At 43.0% G+C, this 23972-nt stretch overlaps 1 protein-coding gene across 1 annotated transcript in view; it reads right to left on the bottom strand.

Annotated features, from left to right (window-relative positions):
- Nucleotides 1-660: 660 nt before the first annotated feature.
- Nucleotides 661-23972, bottom strand: part of MGST3 (microsomal glutathione S-transferase 3) — a 57875-nt gene continuing 34563 nt past the window's right edge. Inside the window, exons 4-6 of the mRNA XM_030207189.1 lie at nucleotides 18654-18711; nucleotides 11119-11191; nucleotides 661-873 (exon numbers count right to left, since the gene is read on the bottom strand). Coding sequence (XP_030063049.1) covers nucleotides 752-873; nucleotides 11119-11191; nucleotides 18654-18711 — 253 coding nt within the window. The 3' untranslated portion in view covers nucleotides 661-751. The remainder of the gene's footprint in view (nucleotides 874-11118; nucleotides 11192-18653; nucleotides 18712-23972) is intronic.

Here is a 23972-nt window from a genome sequence, read left to right as displayed (position 1 = left end):
TTCCCACTCATGGCAGGCTCAATGTGGCTTACATGGGGCAATGGAGGGTTAAGTGACTTGCCCAGAGTCACAAGGAGCTGCCTGTGCCTGAAGTGGGAATCGAACTCAGTTCCTCAGTTCCCCAGGACCAAAGTCCACCACCCTAACCACTAGGCCACTCCTCCACTCCATGTAGCCCTCACCCAAAATGTCCTGGCCCCTCCTTCTGGATAGCAATTTGTCTGCCCAATTTTATACAGCTGGCAGCCTAACATTAAAAACCACTTATACAGTTAGCATCCAATGCTGCCCTACATATGTTTTGAATATCAATTCTCAAATACAAGTAAGCTGTTTTCATCATGCAAGCTAAGCCCACTTCTAACACAGCCTCTTCTTTGAAGCTATATAAAAGTACACCAGATGTAGGTTTAGATGTAATTTTAGTCAGGTATAGGAGAGCAATTTTTCAGCTACACCAATGGCTTTACTTATTTAAATAACTACTCAAGCAGGGTACATCACTGCATATTCCACCCAGCAGTAAACAAATTAAAATTAGTCCACTAAATAAACTGAATATGTCCCCCACCTGCGATGTGCAGCAGTGTCACACGTTTACTTTTTCTCTGCCAACTTCATAAACATTTTAGCTTTGACTCAGAAAAAAAACACAAACAATATTACATAGTTATTTTATTTAGAAAACCAAAAATCCAATAAAGTAGTTACATACATTGCAGTCAAAGCTGAATTAATCCTTTTTGTTTTCCTAGCAGCAAGATCTGGGGTTCAGGGACCAACCCAGCTGTTTAAAGGCAAAGCAGATTGTTGTTCCCAGCAATCCAATCAGGGCAAAGGAGCTGATGACACCTCGTTGCCTTTTTTGTGGGTCTGAAAGTAGAAAACAAAAACCCCACAAACAATGTTAAGAGAATTCCACACAATGACTATGTGAACAAGAGGCAGGATAATAGTGTGGGAAGTTTGTACTCTGCTCACAATACAAAGGTAGGGCTGATATGCCCCTAGGTTCTCAATCATGAAGAAACTTCCAGGAATAAACTTTATCTGAATAATCATGGGTATGCTATTCTATGCATAAGTTGTGGGATCTCTTGCACCACAATTCCAAGGCTACAGCAGAGGCAGCTACCAGCACTGTAATGTGATGCAGTACAGAACCACATAAAAAGTTACCACTAACAGAAGTTCTTTATAGATAGCAGGATAATGCAGCCACATTAGTGTTGACATCAGTCCGCTCCTGGATAAGCCAGCTGGCAACAACTTTGCTGGTGCAGTGTCCCTTCTCCCCTCAGGTCATAGCATAAATGGTATGGCTTTAACTGCTAAGGGACTATGTGCCTGCATTGTACTGCTGTCAAGATAATATAGGGATAGTGAAGTTGAGCACTGCCTGTGGCAGGAGTTGAAGTATATCATATGAACAGTTTTTGAAGAACAGTCTGCCTAAAGGTGCGCCATTCCTCCTGGAAGACTGGTCCCAGGAATAGTATCTGGGCGTACAAATGGCAGATGAAGTTTAATATGAACAAATGCAAAGTGATGCATATTTTGAAAAATATATCCAAAATTATAGCTACATAATGCTAGGTTCCCAAATTAGGAGTCCCCATTAAGGAAAAGGATTGAGGCATCATTATGAGCAATACATTGAAATCTTTGTTCAGTGTGTGGTGGTAGTGACCCACACAGCAAAAAGAATGTTAGGAATTATTAAGAAAAGGAAAAGAAAATGTAACAAAGAATATCAACGTCTCTATCGTTCTAGGCTGAGCCCACACCTCGAGTATTAGTATGAAATCTCAGTACAAGGTCCACTTTTATGGAATTCACTCCCGTCTCTTATTTGCATCTTCACACATCTTTAATTAAATTTAAAATAGACTTTAAAACTCCATCTCATTAGTGTCTTCAAACATCTATAATTCAATTTAAAATAGAAGCTTATACATAGGGCGCTGACCTATGTGGGTCCTACAGTGATGTCTTTACTACACACTCTTTGTCTACTACATTTTTTAGAATGTAAACTGCGTAGATGGCACTGCTGTAGAGCAGGAAACTTGGAATTATATAAAAAGTTTTAAAATCAGAAGTAAACAATACAAAGAAACGGCTAACCCCACCCTAACTCTCCCAATAAACATCGCAACAAGAACTGACAGTGACAATTACAACATACATCAAAAAAGTGGTCTGGGACCTTGACTCTTATGACTCCAAACTAACACTACTTTATTCTGAAATAAAAATCAAACAAGACCAGCACTCGCTGTGTTTTGCCCATGCAAGGGCTGCATCAGAGGAAAGAAGGTACTATCAACAAATAAAATAAAACCATGTTAGTAAAAAAAACAAACAATAATAAATAAAAATATACAAAAGCCAAAACATGTATACACACACTTAAAATGACTACATATATACATACACGTATTGGGGTGGGGAACAATTCAAAAATTTAATCGTAATTAATTGCATGATTGAAATTTTCAATCGTGTGATTAATCACAGCATGCATTTTGGGCACATGCTTTTCAAAATTTTTTTTTAAATGTTGATCCAAACATCCTTTTGAACAGATGCTCAGCATGGCCAACTATCCTTGTCCTGTTAATCCGGTGGTTTCAACCTTTAGAGAACTTGTCCTACGGGATTTGGAGAGATCTGAAAAATGTTGGCATCTAGGGAAGAAAAGAATAACTTGACTGAGAATCAATGGATGGCATTAGATAGTCTTATAAGAGAGTCATCAGTGATTGTGATAACAGCTGATAAAGGAGGAGTGACTGTGCTTTGGGGGAAACAACAATATCTGGAAGAAGCGGAACGACAATTGAGTGATCAGATAGCATATCGATTATTGAATACAGACCCTATGGAAGGTTTAAAAATCAGGATCAAAGAATTGGTTACGGAAGTGGTCGAAATGAATATGTTGACAGTGAAGGAAGGAAGATTTCTTATAGAGGAAAATCCTCAGACTCCGAAAATTTATTTCCTTCCGAAAATACTCAAACGAATGATCTCCCCTCCTGGGCGCCCTACCGTATCTACTAAATCATCAGTCTTCGAACCATTGTCTATCTTTATTGATGTTTTTTTAAAACAGCAAGTCCTCGTATATTAAGGATTCCTCATTTTTTGAGACAACTGGAACCAATGGAAGGTATAACAACAGATATGTGGCTGGTTACTCTGGATATCATATCTTTGTATACGAATATCCCTCAAGCTGGGGCACTGCAAATCATTAAAGAAACATTGGAAGCTAGGATGGGTGCTCAGAGGATCTCTTCACAATTTGTTCACTAGCTGAATTGGTTATATGTAACAACTATTTTTGGTTCAATGATAACTTCTACCTCCAGACGAAGGGCATGGCTATGGGGGCGACGTTAGCCCCCTCAGTAGCCATGCTATATATAGCGAAGATGGAATCCCAGTTAATATATCCCTCTGAGCAGTTTAAATATGTACGCTTATGGAAGCGTTTCCTAGATGATGTCTTTTTCATTTGGACAGAATCGAAATCAGCGTTGGAAGAATTTATAGGTTGGCTTAACATGTTGGACTCTAATATCTCGTTCACGATGTCTGCTAATACTACAGCGATTGAATTTTTAGATCTATGGATCTATAAGGAGGGAGATAAATTACATACTTCTCTCTATAGGAAACCAGTGCGTAAAAACACCCTGCTGCAATTTAATAGCTTTCATCCGTACCATCTTAAATATAACTTACCAGTGGGTCAGTTTTTAAGGGCCAGGAGAGTTTGCTCCTCTTTGGTGGAGTTTAAACAACATGCCAACGAATTAAAAGGTAGATTTGCAGATAGAGGCTACCCAAGCTCTGCGATAAAAAAAAGCATATTTAAGAGCACGATTTGCTCAGCGAGCCCTGCTATTGCAAGAAGGAAAAAGAGAAGAAGCAGATTGTTTAACATGCGTGCTACCGTTCAATGATACGAGTCAAAAAACAGTTCAAATTATATGCAATCACTGGCATATTTTGCAGTTATACCCTTGCTTTTCAGAATTTCCCCTGATTTCTTATACCAGGGGTAAAACAATGGGTGAGCGGTTAAGTAGAAATAAGTTTATGTACCCAAGGGTTAATGTTGAAGATTCGGGCTGCCAGAAGAGCTGTGGGCACCGGCAATGGTGCCCACTGGCAGTTCTGGGCAATTTGTGGGCTCCACCAGCTACAGATATAAAGAGCAGAGTGGTGATGGATTGTGATAGTCGAAATGTTATTTATGCAATTATATGCCCGTGTGATCTTATATACATTGGAAGAAGTGCACGTCCAATTAAAGTGCGGTTGAATGAACATAAATCCCGAATAAATACTCAGAATATGCAGGCTGTGCTGGTTGATCACTGGCTTAAAAAAAACAACATAAAGTGGAGGATATACGCTGGAGAATTGTGGAAGTTATAGAAAAAAAAAAAGAGGGAGGGTGGTTCGGATATAAAATTTTTGAATTATAGAGAACAATGATATATATTTAGATTACAAACAGTTATACCTATGGGTTTGAATGCTGAGTTGGATTGGGCATCTCCAGGGGTGTGCTGGTAAATTTTTAACAACAGGCTCTTTCTCCGGACGTAGCCAGCTCTGCAGTTGGAAGAGCCAGGGGTGGCCGGGGTGGGGGTGGGGGGAGCAACACTTGCCTCTCTCTCCTCCCTTCCTTCTTGCGGGCACGCTAGGCATACCTTTGCTGGCAGCCAATAAATGGACTGCCACCACTCCCAATGTCTTGCTATGAGCAGCATGCTGGAACTTCTTTCACATGCTCGAGAAGTCCCAGCCTGCTTCCCAGAGCTGGAAACAAGGAGCGGGGAGCAGCAGTATTCTATTTACTTCGCTGGCAGGGCTCAGCATCCCCACCAGCAAAGTAAAAGTTAATTCAGCAGGGGGCCCAAGCCCACATTTTGGGAACCAGTTGTTAAAAGTAGCCATGGAGGGCCTTACTTTAACAACCGGCTCCCAAAATTCTTAAAAACTTAACAACCGGCTCTTGCGAGCCTGTGAGAGCCTGCTCCAGCACACCACTGGGCATCTCTGATCTAACTTACGAAAGCCCTGAGTGTCATGGAGAGGAGGGTATTTAAATATGTTTGAGAGATGCTGTCGCCATCTTTGCTGTTAAGAAAAGTTTGCAGAGCTGGCGCTGATAAAGATCACAGGGTAAGGAATTTTATATAGAGATATAAAAGGGGTGGGAGAGAATGTTTCTGTCCCAGTAATCTGCTAAATGTGGAGCTTTGGTGATAGAAAAGACTGATAAGATATTTGTCTTTATTATTGTAGGGGTTGTCCTTGAGGAAGCTCGTGTTGCGAGCAAAACATGTCGGACATTTGAACCCCTGGGTCCGACTAAGTAAAGTCTTAAAAAGATAAGTAATTAAATGAATAACTATTGAAAGAGGTTTTTGATACTGAAAATACTGTGAGAAAAGTGTACCAGTGAAGATGATTGACGCTTATGATACCGCCACGTAATTCCTGCAAGGGTGGTGGACGGTGAGCGTCACTGAGGTCACTTTATAAGAGATTACTAATAAGTACAGATTTTCATATATTAAGAACTGGAAAATTGGAAATTGCTTTATACTTGAATGAAAGGATGGTGGATGAACTCTAACTGGATATAAAGACGTTTTGATGATCAATTATCCTTTACAACATGTTATTCAATTAGAGGGCAATGATTAAAAATTTTAATCAAAATTAATCATATTATTAACAATTTTAATTATATGATTAGTCATACCTCTGGGCTGGATGGCTTGGTACTAGTAAATTCTCACTGTATAAAATTTTTTTAAACCTGATGAAAAGTTGCATACACACACTTTACATATTGCTCTCCCTCCTCTCCTGCTGCTGACCACCCCCCCCAGCACATAGATCCAGCACCCCTCATTCATCTGATCACAATTTCAAATTCTAATATCAAAGTCTAAAACATTTAATCGCATTACACACACGGTTTTTTTTTTGTTTTTTTTAATATACACTTCTGAAGGAAATCAGAGAGCCGCAAAATATAAAAATTTAAGCATGCGTGTATAAATGTTTTGGCTTTTGTATATTTATGTTATTTATCATTATTGTTGTTTTTGGTTTTATTTCATTTGTTGACAGTACCTTCTAGCTCCTGATGCAGCCCTTGCGTGGGCGGAACACAGCCAGTGTTGGGCTTGTTTGATTTTTATTTTAGAATAAAGGCTTTCAAGTATTAAATTGTGAATGTTATGTTTTGATTCCATCTTTTCTTTCCATACAGGCATCCTCTGTATTTATCTCTTGTATTTTTGAATTCTGTTACTGTTCTTGTCCCTGCCATCCCCATCAGGAGTGCATTCCAGTCATGCAACACTTTCTCCGTGAAAAAGTATTTCCTGATGTTACTCCTAAGTCTACCACCCTGCATCCTCAATTCATGTCACTATCTAATTAGACTGACAGTGTAGGCAAAATTTCTTTTAAATAAATAGAAATATCCTCCATTTCTACCACTTCCCCATCTTTGATAAAAATGTGTTTAAATAATTGAAAGATATTAACATACAGCTGTATCATATTGCCCATACTGCCTTTCCTATATTCATGTCTTAAGTCTCTTCTCATACATCTTCTGGCACAAACCCCATAACACTTTTGAATCCTTCCTCTGAACCGCTGCAGGTCTTTTTAGGTCCTCAGCAAAATACAGCATCCAAAATTGAACACAATACTGCCCTTTCTTCAAATTACATTTTCCTGCCAAACAATAGACCACTCTCTGGGGTATCCATTCAGTTTTAATCTTCATGTCATCTGCAAAACACAAGTTTTTCTTTCTAACCTTTTGGCAATGAAAGCTGTACTCAGTTTATTCGAGATACAACAGAATTTGAGTCCATTTCAACATTTCTGCCTCGGCCACTGCTGACCAAAAATGTGTCTGGTTAAGAGCATCAGGGCTTAGAAAAGGTGCGCACTGGCCAATGTTTCTTGGGTAAATGACTTTATTCAGGGCGAAAAAGTCAAAGAAATTGAGCATTGTACCCATCCTTCAACATTTGTCTGGTCTGCTCTGCTCTGCTTTCAGAGCCCACATGAATATCACTCAGTATAGAAGTTTCTTTTAGAAAAAGTTGTTTTACCATATTTGCAAGGGGAGTCCAGCAGACCCAGCTCCAAACTTACACTAAGGCCTGCCAGAAGGAAAGAATAAATACTAAGCAGCCAACTCAAGCTCCAACCCCAAAAAACAAAACCAGAACATTGTCCATAGCCTTTCCAATCCAGACCTTGCTATTTTTATAGAGGAGTGGATTTGGTATAATTTTTTTTCTCAAGGAATGGGAGAAAAAACTGACTCCTGGTTGCTCAGGGATTCAATCAAAGTTGATTAACAGGAAGTGGTGACAGACAAATCATCTGACAACTCCTATGCTGTTTCATATCTAACTTCTCCAAGACAAAATCAAAGTTCTCCTTTAATCCAATGCAATAAAAGTAGTCCCATTCCAAGAGAAAAATCAAAGAGTTCTGGTTCAAGGTATTTCCTCTTACAAAAAACAAAAAAAAAACTTGGGGGGGGGGGGGGGGGGGTACTATACCCTATCTTGGTCCTCAGGGACCTCTTTTTCACGAACGTTCAATGTGAACAACCTTCCCACCATATTCCCTTAATGAAGGTAACATAGTAGATGACGGCAGATAAAGACCTGCACGGTCCACCCAGTCTGCCCAACAAGATAAACTCACGTGTCATTTTTTGTGTATACCTTACCTTGAGTTGTACCTGTCTTTTTCAGGGCAGAGACCGTATAAGTCTGCCCAGCACTATCCCCACCTCCCAACCACCAGCCCTGCCTCCCACCGCCGGCTAAGCTTCTGGGGCCAGCTGTGTTTGCTAAATCTCAAGGATGCTTACATTCCTTCACCAATTTATTCTGATTACAGAAAATTTCTCATTTTACCCTGCAGACCATCTACTGTCAGCACAAGGTCCTTCTTTTCAGATTTTCCTACATAAGCAAAGTCTACCTGCTTTTCCAAATCAACGACTGGCTTCTTGTAACTCTGTCCCAGCATTTAGTACGCCAACTGAGAAAGAAGCCTTCTGACCTCTTTTGTCCTTGAAGTTCCCAACAGAACTCCAACAAATCCAACATACAGTTTTTCCCTTCATTAGAGTACTTCTGGACTTGAATTAAGTGAAAGCTTTTTCTTCTGCAAAACAGACTACAGAGCCTTCTCAAGACTGTTCAACATTCCTCTTAGGGTGACAGCCAAGACCTATGTAGAAATGCTGGGTAATATGGCATCTGTATTACACGTAGTCCCTACTGCTCATATCAAAATGAGAAGACTGCCATGAGACCTTAAAGTTTAATGGAAACAGACTTTCCAGCCTTTTAAGATTTTTCTTCTGAACACATACAAGCCATGTTGCAATGGTGGACCACAGAATCTAACCTATTGAAAGGACTTCCCTTTACACCTAAGCAGCATCATTGTGTGCTCAATACAGATACATCACACACTAGCTGTAAAGCTCACTATGGCATTCGGTATGCACAGGTTGTGTGGTCAAGAGCCAAGGAAGAGAAATAGCCTAATGGTTAGAACAGCAGGCTGAGAGCCAGGTTCAAATCCCACTCTGGTTCCTTGTGACCTCGAGCAAGTCATTTAATCCTCCATTGCCTCAGGTACAGACAGACTGAACCCACTAGGGGACATGGAAAATACATAACTGAACTCAATTTGCCTGAGTGGAGGGGGGGGGGGGGGGGGGGAATAGATGTATTTTTATTTATGCATTAACTCACATCTGGAGCTGAGAGCAATATTTTACTCTTCGTGTATTTTACACATATTTGTTGCTATAAATGCTGATACAAACAAACAGATAATCAAGTGACCGCTTGATTTATAAGAGGCCATCGGCTGCGGTGCGGGTCAATGGGAGCAGGTCTTAGCTGTTTCAACTACATAGGGGTACAACACAGGGTTGTGCACTATCCCCCTTGTTATTTGCTATAATAATGGAACCACTGGCTGTAAAAATCCGACAGCACCCGGAGATTCGGGGCCCAAGGCTAGGACAGGAGACTTGAGTTCTCCTTTTTGCAGATGATATTTTGCTTCTGTTAAAGGAACCATTGATCTCGTTCCCTGTGGTGCAGGAAGAGCTGAGGGCTTATGGGGCGATGTTGGGCTTTAAGATCAATTTTGATAAGTCGGAGGTTCTAAAGACACTTCTCCAGACCTCCTTTCCATTTCGATGGGCTCCCTGATATATTAGGTACCTACGGGTCAACATCCCTCAACAAATCGAAGAGCTTTTTCAGGTAAATTGCCCTGAAATTTCTCCGAAATCACGCGGAAGGTCTTTAAAGATCTCAATAGGTGGGAGGGCCTGACCCTGTCCTGGATGGGAAGGATTAATGCAGTAAAAATGGTTCTCCTTCCAAAAATTCTATACCTATTTCTGGCCCTACCAATAGTTTTACCGGACACATTTTTACGGGGCTTACAGATTAAAATCTTTTCATTTATTTGGAAAAAGAGGCCCCCACGGGTATGAAGAGAGGTGATGTACCAGACAAGGGAGTGAGGGTGTATGGGAGTTCCCTCCTTTCAGACATACTACCACGCAGCACACCTTAGAATCTTAGCAATATGGCTACAGGGTGTGGAGAGACTATGGACAAGACTGGAACAGGGGTGGATGGGGCCCTTTCCATTGCAGGCAATACCTTGGTTACCTAAACAGATGTTGGGAGAGATTACACGGAGGAGCCCCCCCCCCCCCCCCCCGATTCAGGGACCTTTGGGAATCTGCAATAAATTAAGAGAAAAATGTCTTCCTGGGTGAAGATATTTTAAACACATGTATCTTCGCTTTGCCCCCGTGTTTGGACTGGGACTTCAAGATGCGGCATACCAGGCATGGGAAGGGATGGGACTTTGTACACTGGGGCAGATGTGGAAAGAAAATACAGCAGTAAAATTTGAGGAACTATGTCAGGAACACAGGCTCTCCCCCCTGCAGGCCTTTCAATACTATCAAGTTAAAGATTTTATTACACGGAGGGCACAGGGAGACCTTTGCCTATCAGAGACAGAGATAGAAAAGGGCATGATGGGAGGGGGGAGGCCGGGGGGGGGGGGGGGGGGATATTGAGGATATATAAAGCATTGTTACAATATGGAAATCCAGATGAATACTATTTATCCAAGTGGGAAAGGGTCATAGGGACGACATACACACTACCCCAGTGGAAATTAATATTCAGATCCCTACTTCAGGTATCAGTCTCCAGCGCATTGGTATAGAATGGACATAAAATGTTATACAGTTGGTACTATACGCCACAGCGCCTGGTTAAAATATTTCATAAAGGCTCTGATTTATGCTGACGCCAATATGAGCTAGTAGGAGATATGGTCCATATTTGGTGGGTCTGTTAAGTATGAACAGCAGTACTGGACAGATGTGTTGAATTTTCTGTGCGAGGTCATAGGGACACGTTATCCAATGAAGCTGGAGTATTGCCTACTATATGCTAGACCCCCAATACATCGATTTGCTGCACAGTTGTTTGTAGTGAGCAAACTGGTCCTAGCAGCAAAATGGAAACAGCCCTCTCTCCCGGACCGGCGGGCAATACTAAGCGAACTGGATAATATTTGTTTATCAAACCTTACCGCCTTACGCACGGGACAGTTGACTACCCATTATAAAACATGGGAACAGTATGAACAGTGGACATCCTCTTGCAATACCTCAGACACTTCGCATAAATGAATCAAAGGGGAGATGGGTGGATAGGAAAGGGGAGTGAAGAGGGAGAGGGTGGAGGATTGGTGTTGAAATGAAGATTTTTGTATACACAATGATTCTTTATTATGTAAAAGTTTATTTCAATGCTGTATGTAAGACTGGCTTGCTGAAAAGCTGTTTATTGAAATTAATAAAAAAATAAAAACTCTTGCAATGTGTTCAAATAGAGCATTGCATATCCTGTATGTACATGACATCCCTTGTGTCAATCACATATCTTCTGGCTTTAGGCACCATTAGTTTATAATCACACTCACCTCCTGTGTAGTAGCCGTAGGCAAACAGACCTCGTCCAATTATCCAGCTCAACCCCAGTGCACTGGCTGTCCGCTGAAAGTGAACAGAGTCAGATTAATGTGTTTGTGGATTTGAAGCCAGATCCTGTCAATGCTGGCAAGAATGGCTTCTAGAGGTCCCCATCAGTACTTGTGTTAGTGGTAAATTTACGAGGGTCATGGTTATGGTATACACAAGATTAACCTACCTGAGACATTACTCCCAAGAGACAGCATGCTCAAGGGATTCAATGGCTCCTCTGGAGCCCTATCTTAGGTTGTACATGCTAACACATGTTCCATGAGCTGAACTCCAACCTGAAGATTGGAAGGGTGAACTAGCAGGCTGCTTACTCTCTACTGCCTTCCTCTGAGGGCTGGCAAAAAGCAAAAGGCAGAAGAGCTAGCTTTCCTATACCTCTCTGTAGACCTGATTGGAACAGAAAGCTGCAGTCTTTACCTGTATAAAAAGCTTTGAAAATTATCTTCAGTGTGTTACATACACATTTGAAATGGTGCCTACCTTACATGGTGCAGCCTCTCTTTAATGCACTAACTTGACAACTTAGCAGTTAGAACCAACCCTAATGATTTAACATATAGTAACATAGATGATGGCAGAAATAGACCTGCACGGTCCATCCAGTCTGCCCAACAAGATAAACTCCTATGTGCTACTTTTTGTGTATACCTGTCTCTTGGAAGTAATGTCTCAGGTAGGTTATCTTGTGTATACCATAACCATGACCCTCGTAAATTTACGATTTGACACTGATACTGCAATTAAGTTTATTGCACGTACCATACAAAAATAATTAGTTTAGGGGGTAATATATAGCTTACAGCAGTTTCTAAGCTGCTGACTACTGCAGCCAGAACTGAACCTGGATATTCAATGCTGGGCCTTGTCCAGGATCCAGCATTGACTATCTGGGTATGTACTACTGCTTGGAAGATATTCAGAGCAGTGCCTGGTTAGCTCAGAAGATAAGGTCAGGAAGCCTTTTTGCTGTTCCTACTTTTAACTGCTTACTTAGCAGACTGAATATTGCTGCTAACTGGTTAAGAACAGGCTCTGCCCAAGCTCCACCCACAGGCACTATCATAGGTGGTGATCGGATGAATCAGGAAAAGGATTGCTTTGGATGACCAGAGGCTACAGGTGGTTGAGAACATGGGCTTCAGGAGCTTACAGCATCTCTTGCCTCCCAATTACCAAGAGATAACATTTAGTAGACAGCTGATCCCCAGCCTCCATCATTCATGCAAGGTCCAGCTGTAGGCACAGTTGACCAAGGCAGAGAGTAGTAGTGTGAATTTCAACAGCGACATACAGTGGTGGAAATAAGTATTTGATCCCTTGCTGATTTTGTAAGTTTGCCCACTGACAAAGACATGAGCAGCCCATAATTGAAGGGTAGGTTATTGGTAACAGAGAGAGATAGCACATCACAAATTAAATCCGGAAAATCACATTGTGGAAAGTATATGAATTTATTTGCATTCTGCAGAGGGAAATAAGTATTTAATCCCTCTGGCAAACAAGACCTAATACTTGGTGGCAAAACCCTTGTTGGCAAGCACAGCGGTCAGACGTCTTCTGTAGTTGATGATGAGGTTTGCACACATGTCAGGAGGAATTTTGGTCCACTCCTCTTTGCAGATCATCTCTAAATCATTAAGAGTTCTGGGCTGTCGCTTGGCAACTCGCAGCTTCAGCTCCCTCCATAAGTTTTCAATGGGATTAAGGTCTGGTGACTGGCTAGGCCACTCCATGACCCTAATGTGCTTCTTCCTGAGCCACTCCTTTGTTGCCTTGGCTGTATGTTTTGGGTCATTGTCGTGCTGGAAGACCCAGCCACGACCCATTTTTAAGGCCCTGGCGGAGGGAAGGAGGTTGTCACTCAGAATTGTACGGTACATGGCCCCATCCATTCTCCCATTGATGCGGTGAAGTAGTCCTGTGCCCTTAGCAGAGAAACACCCCCAAAACATAACATTTCCACCTCCATGCTTGACAGTGGGGACGGTGTTCTTTGGGTCATAGGCAGCATTTCTCTTCCTCCAAACACGGCGAGTTGAGTTCATGCCAAAGAGCTCAATTTTTGTCTCATCTGACCACAGCACCTTCTCCCAATCACTCTCGGCATCATCCAGGTGTTCACTGGCAAACTTCAGACGGGCCGTCACATGTGCCTTCCGGAGCAGGGGGACCTTGCGGGCACTGCAGGATTGCAATCCGTTATGTCGTAATGTGTTACCAATGGTTTTCGTGGTGACAGTGGTCCCAGCTGCCTTGAGATCATTGACAAGTTCCCCCCTTGTAGTTGTAGGCTGATTTCTAACCTTCCTCATGATCAAGGATACCCCACGAGGTGAGATTTTGCGTGGAGCCCCAGATCTTTGTCGATTGACAGTCATTTTGTACTTCTTCCATTTTCTTACTATGGCACCAACAGTTGTCTCCTTCTCGCCCAGCGTCTTACTGATGGTTTTGTAGCCCATTCCAGCCTTGTGCAGGTGTATGATCTTGTCCCTGACATCCTTAGACAGCTCCTTGCTCTTGGCCATTTTGTAGAGGTTAGAGTCTGACTGATTCACTGAGTCTGTGGACAGGTGTCTTTCATACAGGTGACCATTGCCGACAGCTGTCTGTCATGCAGGTAACGAGTTGATTTGGAGCATCTACCTGGTCTGTAGGGGCCAGATCTCTTACTGGTTGGTGGGGGATCAAATACTTATTTCCCTCTGCAGAATGCAAATAAATTCATATACTTTCCACAATGTGATTTTCCGGATTTAATTTGTGATGTGCTATCTCTCACTGTTACCAATAACCTACCCTTCAATTATGGGCTGCTCATGTCTTTGTCAGTGGGCAAACTTACAAAATCAGCAAGGGATCAAATACTTATTTCCACCACTGTATGAAGCAGTCTAAAGGCTACAGGTGCCCAGCTTTCCCTGATGGCACACTGGTGGTAGCTGGATACCATTGCCAACTGAATCCAAATTTGCATGACAGCGTTGGCCAAGTCCTGACTTTATCCCATTGCATGCAGGGATTTGTAGTTCTGACTGCCCCACTACATTCCCTAAGGAAAACAAGACAAGTCCCTGCATGCAGTGGGCTAAACCCAGGACTCCAGTGAATCTAGATCCAGTTGGCAACATTATAACTGAATGAGGCAGGGAGAGGTTCTAGGCACATATGGGCTGTGCTGCACACCTAGGTGATGGATGACAGACAAGCCTGGCCACATATCTTAGCACAATTCCTACCTACACATCTACTAAGCAAATGTAGGACTAAAATATCACCCTACCACCACCATTGCTAAAACAAAACATGGTGCTGGTAGCACTATAGCGTGGGTATGCTTTGCAATAGTGGCAAGAGGAGATGCGACAATCAAAGATAGAATGTACATTACAAAGAGCAAGCAGATCCTGAAAAAAAAAAAAAACTGTTCCATTTGGGGCAGGGTTAAGATTCAGTTAAGTGGGCAGCAGAGGCACCTGTCTGCTTAAACCACTTTGAGTGGGCCACTCACTTAACTGAGCAGTGCTAGATAGGAATCGGCAGTTATGTGGGCACCAGCCATATTCAGTGCTTGCGCCCTTACAGCTAAGCAGGCAGAGAGGACTGCCTTTTGTGTGATCCTGTCTTTGCCTACTTAGCTATATGGGTGCCAGAAATTACTATTAGTCAGCACCCGACCATGGAAATTCAAATCCAGTTTCTGGATGTGGCCCAGCATTGAACATCTGGGCTTAATTCTGCCTGCAGCTGTCAGTGGTTTAAAAACTTACTTGGCTCACAAACCCCAAAGCCAACAGAAAGTCTGTCTGTGCCTTTTACTCATCTCCGTTGTTGTTTGAAAAGGTGCTTCAACAAAGTACTGATTCATGGGGTGTGAAGACTTATGTAAATCAAGACTCTTTGGTTTCTTATTCTTAATTTTTTGAATATTTCTACAATTACTGTTTCATGTTAAATGTGTATTACAGGGCTTGACAAACCCCAGGTGCCAGGTTGCCACGGCGACTACAAAACTGGACCTGACACCTAGATTTTGCAGCCCGAATATGCACAGCTTGGTTGGGCTGCAGAAAGCAAGTCAGCATTGGCAGCAGCCTTGGTACACTTCTCTCCTCCCTCCCCTCTCCAAAGTGACAACTCTTAAGCAGATGTGCATGGCACCCCCCCCCCCCTAGTCAGAAGTGAAAGTAAAAGAAGAACATCTGCAAGCAAAGCTTCCTCTGGCCGGACTCACAGCTGTTCTTCTTGACTTCTATTTTGGACCAAAGAGGGGCTTGGGCTGCAGGCGGGTGGGTGTGAGAGGTGAAAGCTGGTTTTGTTTATGCCAAGGAGAAGGTGGAAATTGCGAGCCTGGGAGGGAGTGGGAATGTGAAGTGAGAGCTGTGTTTGTGTGCTGTGGGAGGAGGACAAGGATGAAGCTGTTTGATACAGGGAAGGGGGAGCAGCAAGAGCCGGGTGTCTGTGTGCCACTTGAGAAGTAAGGATGGGAACAAGGTCTGGATGTCTGTATGCCACAGAGAGGGAGAGAGTTCTGGGTATTGATTGTGGAGGGAGCAAGAGCTTGGGTGTCTATGCTGTGGGGAAAGGGTAGGGAGATGCTGGATTTGGGGGTATAGAGAAAGAGGATATAGAGAAGGAATGTTGACATGAGGGGAGAAATTGGGGGGGGGGGGGATTTGACAGAACATGATGGACATGAGGGAAGGAATGGGGGAAATTCTGGATACAGGGAAAGACTACATTGAGGTATGAGCAGGGCACAGGGCATGCAGGACTTGAGTGAAGGAAAGGGGGAGAGTATGAAGGACTGGACATGAGAGAAGGAATAGGAGATTCTAAACACAGGCAAGGACAGGACACAGGAGATGCAGGCCATGAGGGAATGAATAGGGAATATTCTGGACATAGGAAGGATACGAGCAGGGTCACAGAAGTGAGGTGCTGGACACAGGAAGATAAGAACAAGGACACAGAGGTGGGATGCTGGACACAAGGGAGGATAAGGACAGGGACATTATTACTGTAGAGGAGATTCTCCAGCAGCTCTGCTGGTAGGATCAATTTAAATTTTTATAGAATTTGGTTCTTTTTGCAGGGGAGGGGAAGAGGGATTCATGATAACATGCTTGCTGCTGGGGTGGCTGGGTAGAGGTGATGGCTTTAGGATGTGGTTGCTGGGAGTACGTGGGCTAGCTGTGGGGAAGGGTTAAAACTGTAGATGTTGGGGGCAGGTGAGCAATGGAGAAAAGCTAAGGCTGCAACTTCTGGGGTTAGGCGGGTAGAGTGCACCATTCCACCCACCCACCCACCATTAGCAGCTTTAGCTTCCCCCTCCATTGCCCAGAAACCACAGCCTAAATTATCTATCACCAGACACACTTTAGGTGGGTGGGCGGGCAATGGGAAAAGCAGTAGCCTCTTATCCTTTCCTTCCCTGCTACTTAAATAACTTGTTGTGCATCACTTTGAGCCAATTGTAAATATGCATATATTAATGCAAATTCCTTTCATTCCAAATCTGGCTCCTAGATTTTTGTGCTTGCTCCTAGATAATAAAAAAACGTTGTCGAGCCCTGGTGTATTGTATATATCTAGCTAAAATTATTTTAAATGTATACAGAAATGTATATTTTAAACAGAATGTGGAAAATGTGCAATGGTGTGAAGACTTGTTCACATGGGAGGTGGGACTAAATCTAAATCCAAATGAGATTTAACTGGTTCTGAGCTAGGGCAAAGTAATCTCTGGCCTTCTGCTAACATGGTCTTTCCCAAGAGAACACAGGAGCTGCTTTAATAGTCCTACACTAATGATTCAAGAGGAAGATGTTTAATTGAAATAATGTGTCCCTTTTAACCCTTACAACCTCTGTATTCCTAATGTTACTCCTGGGGGAATTCAGGGCAATGCAGAATTTGTGCATTATTCCTCTCCCACACAGAATTATACATCTGCCATGCAGAATTCAGCTTGGAAACCAGGAAGTAACATCAGCACACAGCACAGCCACGAAGCAGAAACCAAAAAGAAGGACAAGTGGCACGGTCAGCTGCAAAGACTGATGTTGCTTGTTTGTCAGCTTGTGCAGTTGAATAAGAGAGTGAGCCAAAGTCAGGAAGCTCATTCTGTACCGTGGACCAGGGAGAGCTGAACACAGCTGGCTGGAGACTGAATCTGTATGTTCCACTCAAACCCTGCCCCTCCTGTCTTTTAAGATAGAACAAACTGATTCAGTATCCTGCTTGCTGTTTATCAAAAAGGTGCAAAAGTTAAAAACTAGCAGCTACTACTACTAATAGCATTTATATAGTGCTACCAGACGCATGCAGCGCTGAACATTTGACATAGAGAGAAAGTCCCTTCTCAAAGAGCTTACAATCTAGGTAAAACAGACAGACAAGACATTACGGGCAAGGGAATTACAGGGTAAAGAGGAACAGGGGAGGAGGATGGCAAATGAGTAGCGGTTAGGAGCCAAAGGCAGTAGTGAAAAGGTGAGCTTTCAGCATAGATTTAAAAACAGGTAGAGATGGAGCTAGACGTATGGGTTCGGGAAGACTGTTCCAGGCATAAGGTGCCGCAAGATAAAAGGAACGAAGTCTGGAGTTAGCGGTGGAGGAGAAGAGGGACAAGAGAGATTTGTTCAGAGAGCGGAGTTCACGGGGAGGAATGTAGGGAGAGATGAGAGAGGAGAGGTAGTGAGAGGTCAAAGAGTGGATGCATTTAAAGGACAGTAAGAGGAGTTTGAACTGTATACGGAAGCGGACAGGGAGCCAGTGAAATGACTTGAGGAGTTGGCTAGTGTGGGCATAACGATTCTGGCGGAAAATAAGTCGAGCTGCAGAATTCTGAACAGACTGGAGAGGAGAAAGATGATTGAGCGGAAGACCAGTGAGAAGTAAATTGCAATAGTCCAAGCGAGAAGTAACAAGGGTGTGAATAAGGGTTTTGGTGGCGTGTTCAGAAAGGAAGGGGCGAATTTTGCTAATGTTGAAGATAAAAAAGCGACAGGTTTTGGCGATCTGTTGAATATGAGCAGAGAAGGAGAGAGAGGAGTCGAAGATGACTCCCAGGTTACGAGCTGAGGAGACAGGGTGGATATGAGAGCCATTAACAGAGATAGAGAATGGAGGAAGAGGGGAGGAGGGTTTAGAGGGAAAAATGAGAAGTTCAGTTTTAGCCATGTTTAATTGCTGGATGGGAGAGGGGAGGGAGCCAAAGAAGCAGCCAGGCCAATTCAAAGCAATTTGGGGATCTTGCAGGGTACTGGCCAAAAAAAAAAAAAAAAAAAGGAAAGAGTGTGGAGTTTTTGGAATTTGGTGAAGTCAGAGAAACAAGATTAGGAGTTTATGTTGAAGGAAATCTACACAAAGTTTACAAAATTCTGTACCTTTCAGTAATAATTTTATCCATCTCGTTAGGGCTGCTATAACATCAATTGTAAGCAATCAAGAAAAAAAGGCTCCAACTTACCGGGTGTTCAAGTCCGCCAATTGCAAGGAAGAACAGGAAAGGTGGGTAGATCTCTAAGCTGAAGAAACAAAAAGCAACATATTTTAAATGGAGAAACTCCAAAAATATATAAAGCTGGGTGTAGATGTGGAAAAGAGGCAATTTTTATTTTCTGCATTTATATGAGTTTCTAAAATAACTTTCATAATGTAACTGCAGTTTGCCATTATCAGCATACCTATTTCTGAGTTCCATTTCTTTCTCTTTAGGTCTTATTAGGATGCCTCTTACTTTAAAATCATAACAGATTGATTTTATATGTATTTTTATTAATGCATGTGCCCCTTTAGTTATGGCAATGTCCTCTGTTTTTCTCTCAATAGTAGTTCTTAATTTTCATTAAAACAAACAAACTATTTGGGCATATCGGAGCAGGATGATAAAAAGAGTTATTTTTGACTGGCCCCCTGCTACAGAGGGTGCCAGTTTGAGTACCAGATTAGGTCTTTGTGCACCCAGGGACAGGTGGAGTTGGGGATGTTTTCACTGCCTCCCACCAGGGGCAGTAATTCATGGTCATCATTAAGGGTGGCATCCAAATTTAGGGCCCATCATTCAGGTTTTTGGAAGGCAGCCTAGTGTACAGTTGCCTACATATTGTTTTAAACTTATTACTTCATTTATTTAAGAAACAAAGTTATCCAACGCCCATATGACCCATGTGAAAAAGTAACTGCCCTTTTAGTTTAATCAACCAATTGATCACATTTAATCAATACTTAGATTTGGCTGACTGAACATAGCCAGGAGCTATTCCAGCTAACCCTGTTAAATCTAAACCTCACTATATATTAACCCTTACCATGAGACTGAAGTAGTCACCATAAAGTTTTTACAAGAATGTTATGCCATCTTTAAACAAAATTCCAGAAGAGATTAGAAAAGTTGCTGCAATATATCAGTCTAAAAAGAGTTACATATTTCAGTCGCAGCTGGTTGTAAGTTGTTTAGCTGCTTACGTTTTTAATCATAGACTCATGCCTACCGTCCTACCATTGATCTCAACTAGCGGCACCACTAATTATCTTCGTGTCGCTTTTTTTCTCTTAATTTTTTATATATATATTATTCTGACATGCTACTAGCTGATAACTTACTTGAGCAAATTTGCTAGAAATAGCTGTAGTTTCTTGTAACTTATCTGAATGCCATAGAGTCAAGCACACCCCAACAGGAGCCTGTTTCGCCCTTCTGGCTTTTTCAAGGGGAACTTAACATGCAGTCTCAGGCTATCAGAACCAGAAACTCTAAAGTTCAAACCTACAATCAGTGAGTTAAGAAACTTATTTTAACTAATTAATTTAATTCTATAACTCTGAAACTTTTAGAGTCCTTAAAACTAAAGGAAACCTATGCACTGTCTCCAAGAATTTCACACAGAAGTGCTAAGTGCAGTCATTTGCTTCTCTATTTGAGGAAGACTTTGTTAACTGATCTGCATTCGAGCAAACTTGTAGCTAAGAAAAGCAATGTTTAGAACTGTTTAAGTGCATTTATCAGAAAAGTTAAACTTATGAAAATACAGAAGATTTGTGGAAGTTTTAAAACCAGAATCTTTGAGAGACTGTGCCAGCACTGACCACATTCCTAAGAACATTCAAGTCAAGTACCTTCCTTTTGTCTTTCAAGCACCTTTCCCTGCTCAAGAGCAACCCCTCCCCTCTGGGTTGTCAGCAATCAAAGGCAGCCAGAGAAGTCAAGAGGAAAACTGTTTTGTATTGGCAAATCTATGAAGATTTTAACATTTTAAGCAAGCATAAGGATTAAGAAATGAAATTAGCTTAAAGTGACTGTTGCAGAATTGATCAGAAACTCTGAAGCAGGATATCAGAGTGAGATGGAATCTTCCAACCAGGGGCGTAGCCACGGGTGGGCCTGGGTTCAGGCCCACCCAGCAGTGGATAACTTTAATTTCAATGGCAGCGGAGGGATCAGGCTGGTTCAATCCTGCATCTGCCTCCCTCTCTCCCACAGCGCCTCTCAGACGCTGCCTACCTACCGCCCATTATTACAACTTCCTGTTTCTGCTGGGACAGGACGCGGGCGCGCGGCAGAGGAGACGCTTCTGGGTTAGAACGAAGCAGGAGGCAGCATGAATCGCTAACGCTGGTCCGCTGCTGCAGTGCTGAGACGGGAGGTAGATGCAGGATCGTGGTGGCGGTAGTTGGGCAGCATCTGAGAAGCGCTGTGAGAGAGAGGGAGCTCAGGGAGGCAGATGCAGGGTGGTGCTGTGCCCCATTGAAGAGAGGGAGAGAGAATTGTGGGACATAGGGTAGAAGGGTAAGAAAGGAAAAAATCTTGCATTGGGAGGAGAGAGGGACAAGAGAGGGCGAAATGTTGGACATAGGGGGGTAGTGGGGAGGGGGTAGATGGTAAATGTTGGACTTGGACAGGGGGTGGTGAGGAGGAGAAGAAAGATGGTGAAAAATTGGACATGATGGTGGAGGGCAGGAAGAGATGTAGGGGGAAGCGAGAGATGTTGGATGGGGCACAAGGGAGGGGGGGAGGCAGAAATGTTGGACATGGCAGTGGAAGGGAGGAAAAGAGAAAATGCTCCATGGGGGGAGGGGGAAGAGAAGTGTTGGACCCATGGCACAAGAGAGGGAGAAATGGTAGAAAGTGGGAGAGAGGGAGATATATTGGACCTGGCGGTGAATGAGAAGGAGAGAGAAACACAGGAGGTGGCGAGGGGAGAAAGGAGAAGATGTTGGATTCAGGAGCAGAAGGGTGATGGAGAGATGCCGGACAGTGGGAGTGAGAGAAGAGAGAGGGAGAAATGTTGGAACATGGGGGAGAGGGCAGGAGGGAAGGGAGAGGGGGCAGAGAGATGCAAGGCTACAAGAGTGGGGTGGGGAGAAAGAGGGAGCAGATGCTAGGCTAGAAGGGTGGAGGGAAGGAAGATGGTGGAACCATGTGGGAGAGGAAGAGGGTGGCAAGGAAATGAATAAATAAATAAATAAAAAGATAGTGATTACAGAGGATAGAAATATGGTAATGAAAGGGAATGGAGGGCTGAGGAAGGAGTGAGATGGGGAAATGGACAAGCTAGTGGGTGAGAGAAAAAGATGAAAATCTGATAGGTAGCTGTGAACTAAAAAGGAGGAGAACAGTGAGAGGGTGAAATTTGAGTTGACAGCAAGGCAGAACGAAGAAAAAAAAAAAGAGAGGAAAGAGCTAAAAATAAGAACAGTCAATATGTCAGAAGCAGGTGTAGTGAAGGTAAAAGAAGACAAATGGACAGCAGCCGCTCGAAAGAGAATTAGATGACGACAGACAGGGAAGCAGAAAAGAAACTGCAACCAACATGATGGAAAAATACAATGTCCAGACCACAAAGGTAGAAAAAAGCAATGTATTTTGAATGTTTTAAATGGAGTATGTTGGCTTTGGGAAATCTACATAGCAAATGTGTTTGTATCGTGTTCAGGCGAAAGGAAATGCATTTCTGTTTTTATTTCTCCAGTGTTGAAGTACATGCTAAGTTTAACTTTTTGAGGTTTCCTAGTTCAATTTTTGTCTAAATATTTTTATTTCTGATATGTGATCCCTTGTTCTGTATTTGGTGAGGGTCTGTTGGTGTGACAGTAATGGCAGGTTGGGAAATCGGAGGGAAGGCAGTGAGGAGAGGGGATCAGGGAGGAGGCCCTAGCATGTCTAACACCAGTTCTGACCCTTGCTGTATAACTGGTAGGGATCCCAAGCCTCCTCAGCTGAGGACTTCCTCCAAAGACGGCCAGAACTTCCTTCTACCAAGCTCTGCAGTCAGTGACAGCATGCTTGAGTCACCGACAGTTAAGCACGCATAGGGTGCTGGCATCAGTGGCTTATGGATGTTGCTGCTGCCTGCCAAGTTTGGTAAAAGGGAGTTCTGGCCACCTTGACAGAAAGTCTTTAGCTGACAGAGATTGAGGAACCTTATTAGGTAATGTATTTATATTTTGCGGTAGGGCAGGGCAGAGAAAATATTGTGCCCACCCACTTTGGGCTCAGGCCCATCCAAAATTGGCTGTCTGGCTACGCCACTGCTTCCAACTTGAGTTCTTGTGTTGCATCTGTCACACCTCTGTGCTAATTACCTTGAAGGTGCTCTGAAGTTCCCCTCCCTTCTTCCTCCAGCCAAAGCCAGAAATCTGAGCCCTGAAGATTCTCTGGGCAAGGAAGGTGGGAAGCAATTAGTTGCTAAAGAGACTGATTGAGGGAGGACCCTGACTCAGAGCTACTCTCCCCCCTCCCATCTCCTCTGCTTAATATCTTATCAAAGCCAGAGATCTGAGCCTGAAGATCCTCTGGGCAAGGAGGGCGGGAAGCAAACCAGAAATGAAAAGTGAATCAAGTAACTCTGCTTGTATCAGTCGGGATGTTGACTGTTGACTGGTCTGCACACAGACAAGCTTTTTGGCTAAGAGAAGCAATGTTTGGGACTGTTTAAGTGCATTTATTGGAAGAGCTGTTTGTGAAAAAGCAGAGGATTGTGGAAGTTTAAAACCAGTGTTTAAAGTGCTAGCATTCCACGATGACCACATTCCAAAGAGCAACTGTGTCAAGTACCTTCCTATTGTCTTTCAAGTACCTCTCCCTGATCAAGAGCAACCCCACCCTCTAGGTCGACTTGTTAGTAACCAAAGACAGCCAAAGAAGTCAGAAGGAGAAACTTTTGTATTGGCAAATCTGTGAACTCTTTAACATTTTAAGCAAGCATAAGAAAGATTAAGAAATGAAATTACCTTAAAGCAACTGTCGCAGAATTGATCAGAAACTCTGAAGCAGGATAGCAGAGTGAGAAGGAATCTTCCAACTTGAGTTCCTTGTGCTGCATGCATGACACCTCCCTGCTAATTACCTTGAAGGTGCCATGAAGTAGGAATCTTCCAACCTAAGCTCTCTGTGTTGCATGTGTGACACCTCCCTGCTAATTACCTTGAAGGTGCTCTAAAGTTCCCCCCTCCCCTCTGCCTCCAGCCAAAACCAGAAACAGGAACCCTTAAGTTTCACTGGGCAAGGAGGGAGGGAAGCAATCAGTTGCTAAGAGACCGATTAAAGGAGAACCACTCTTCTCCCCCATCTCTTCTGTTCATTAACCTATCACTGAAACCTGATCCAGCACTGATGTCAACAGCTTGAAAGGCAAGCTGAAATAACACACACGACCAGAATACCATATCCCACTCCAAAGAACAAAGTCTTATCACGCATCCAGTCATCAGAACACGGCCTTACTAGTAGCCCACAGTGAATAGAAACCAAAATGAATACCTTCAAACTACTCCTAATAATCTACTC

This window comes from Microcaecilia unicolor, chromosome 6, assembly GCF_901765095.1.
Source record: "Microcaecilia unicolor chromosome 6, aMicUni1.1, whole genome shotgun sequence".
NCBI classification, from domain to species: Eukaryota; Metazoa; Chordata; class Amphibia; order Gymnophiona; family Siphonopidae; genus Microcaecilia; species Microcaecilia unicolor.
Note: the sequence above shows the minus strand (reverse complement) of the source record. Positions and strands in the feature narration are given on the sequence as shown.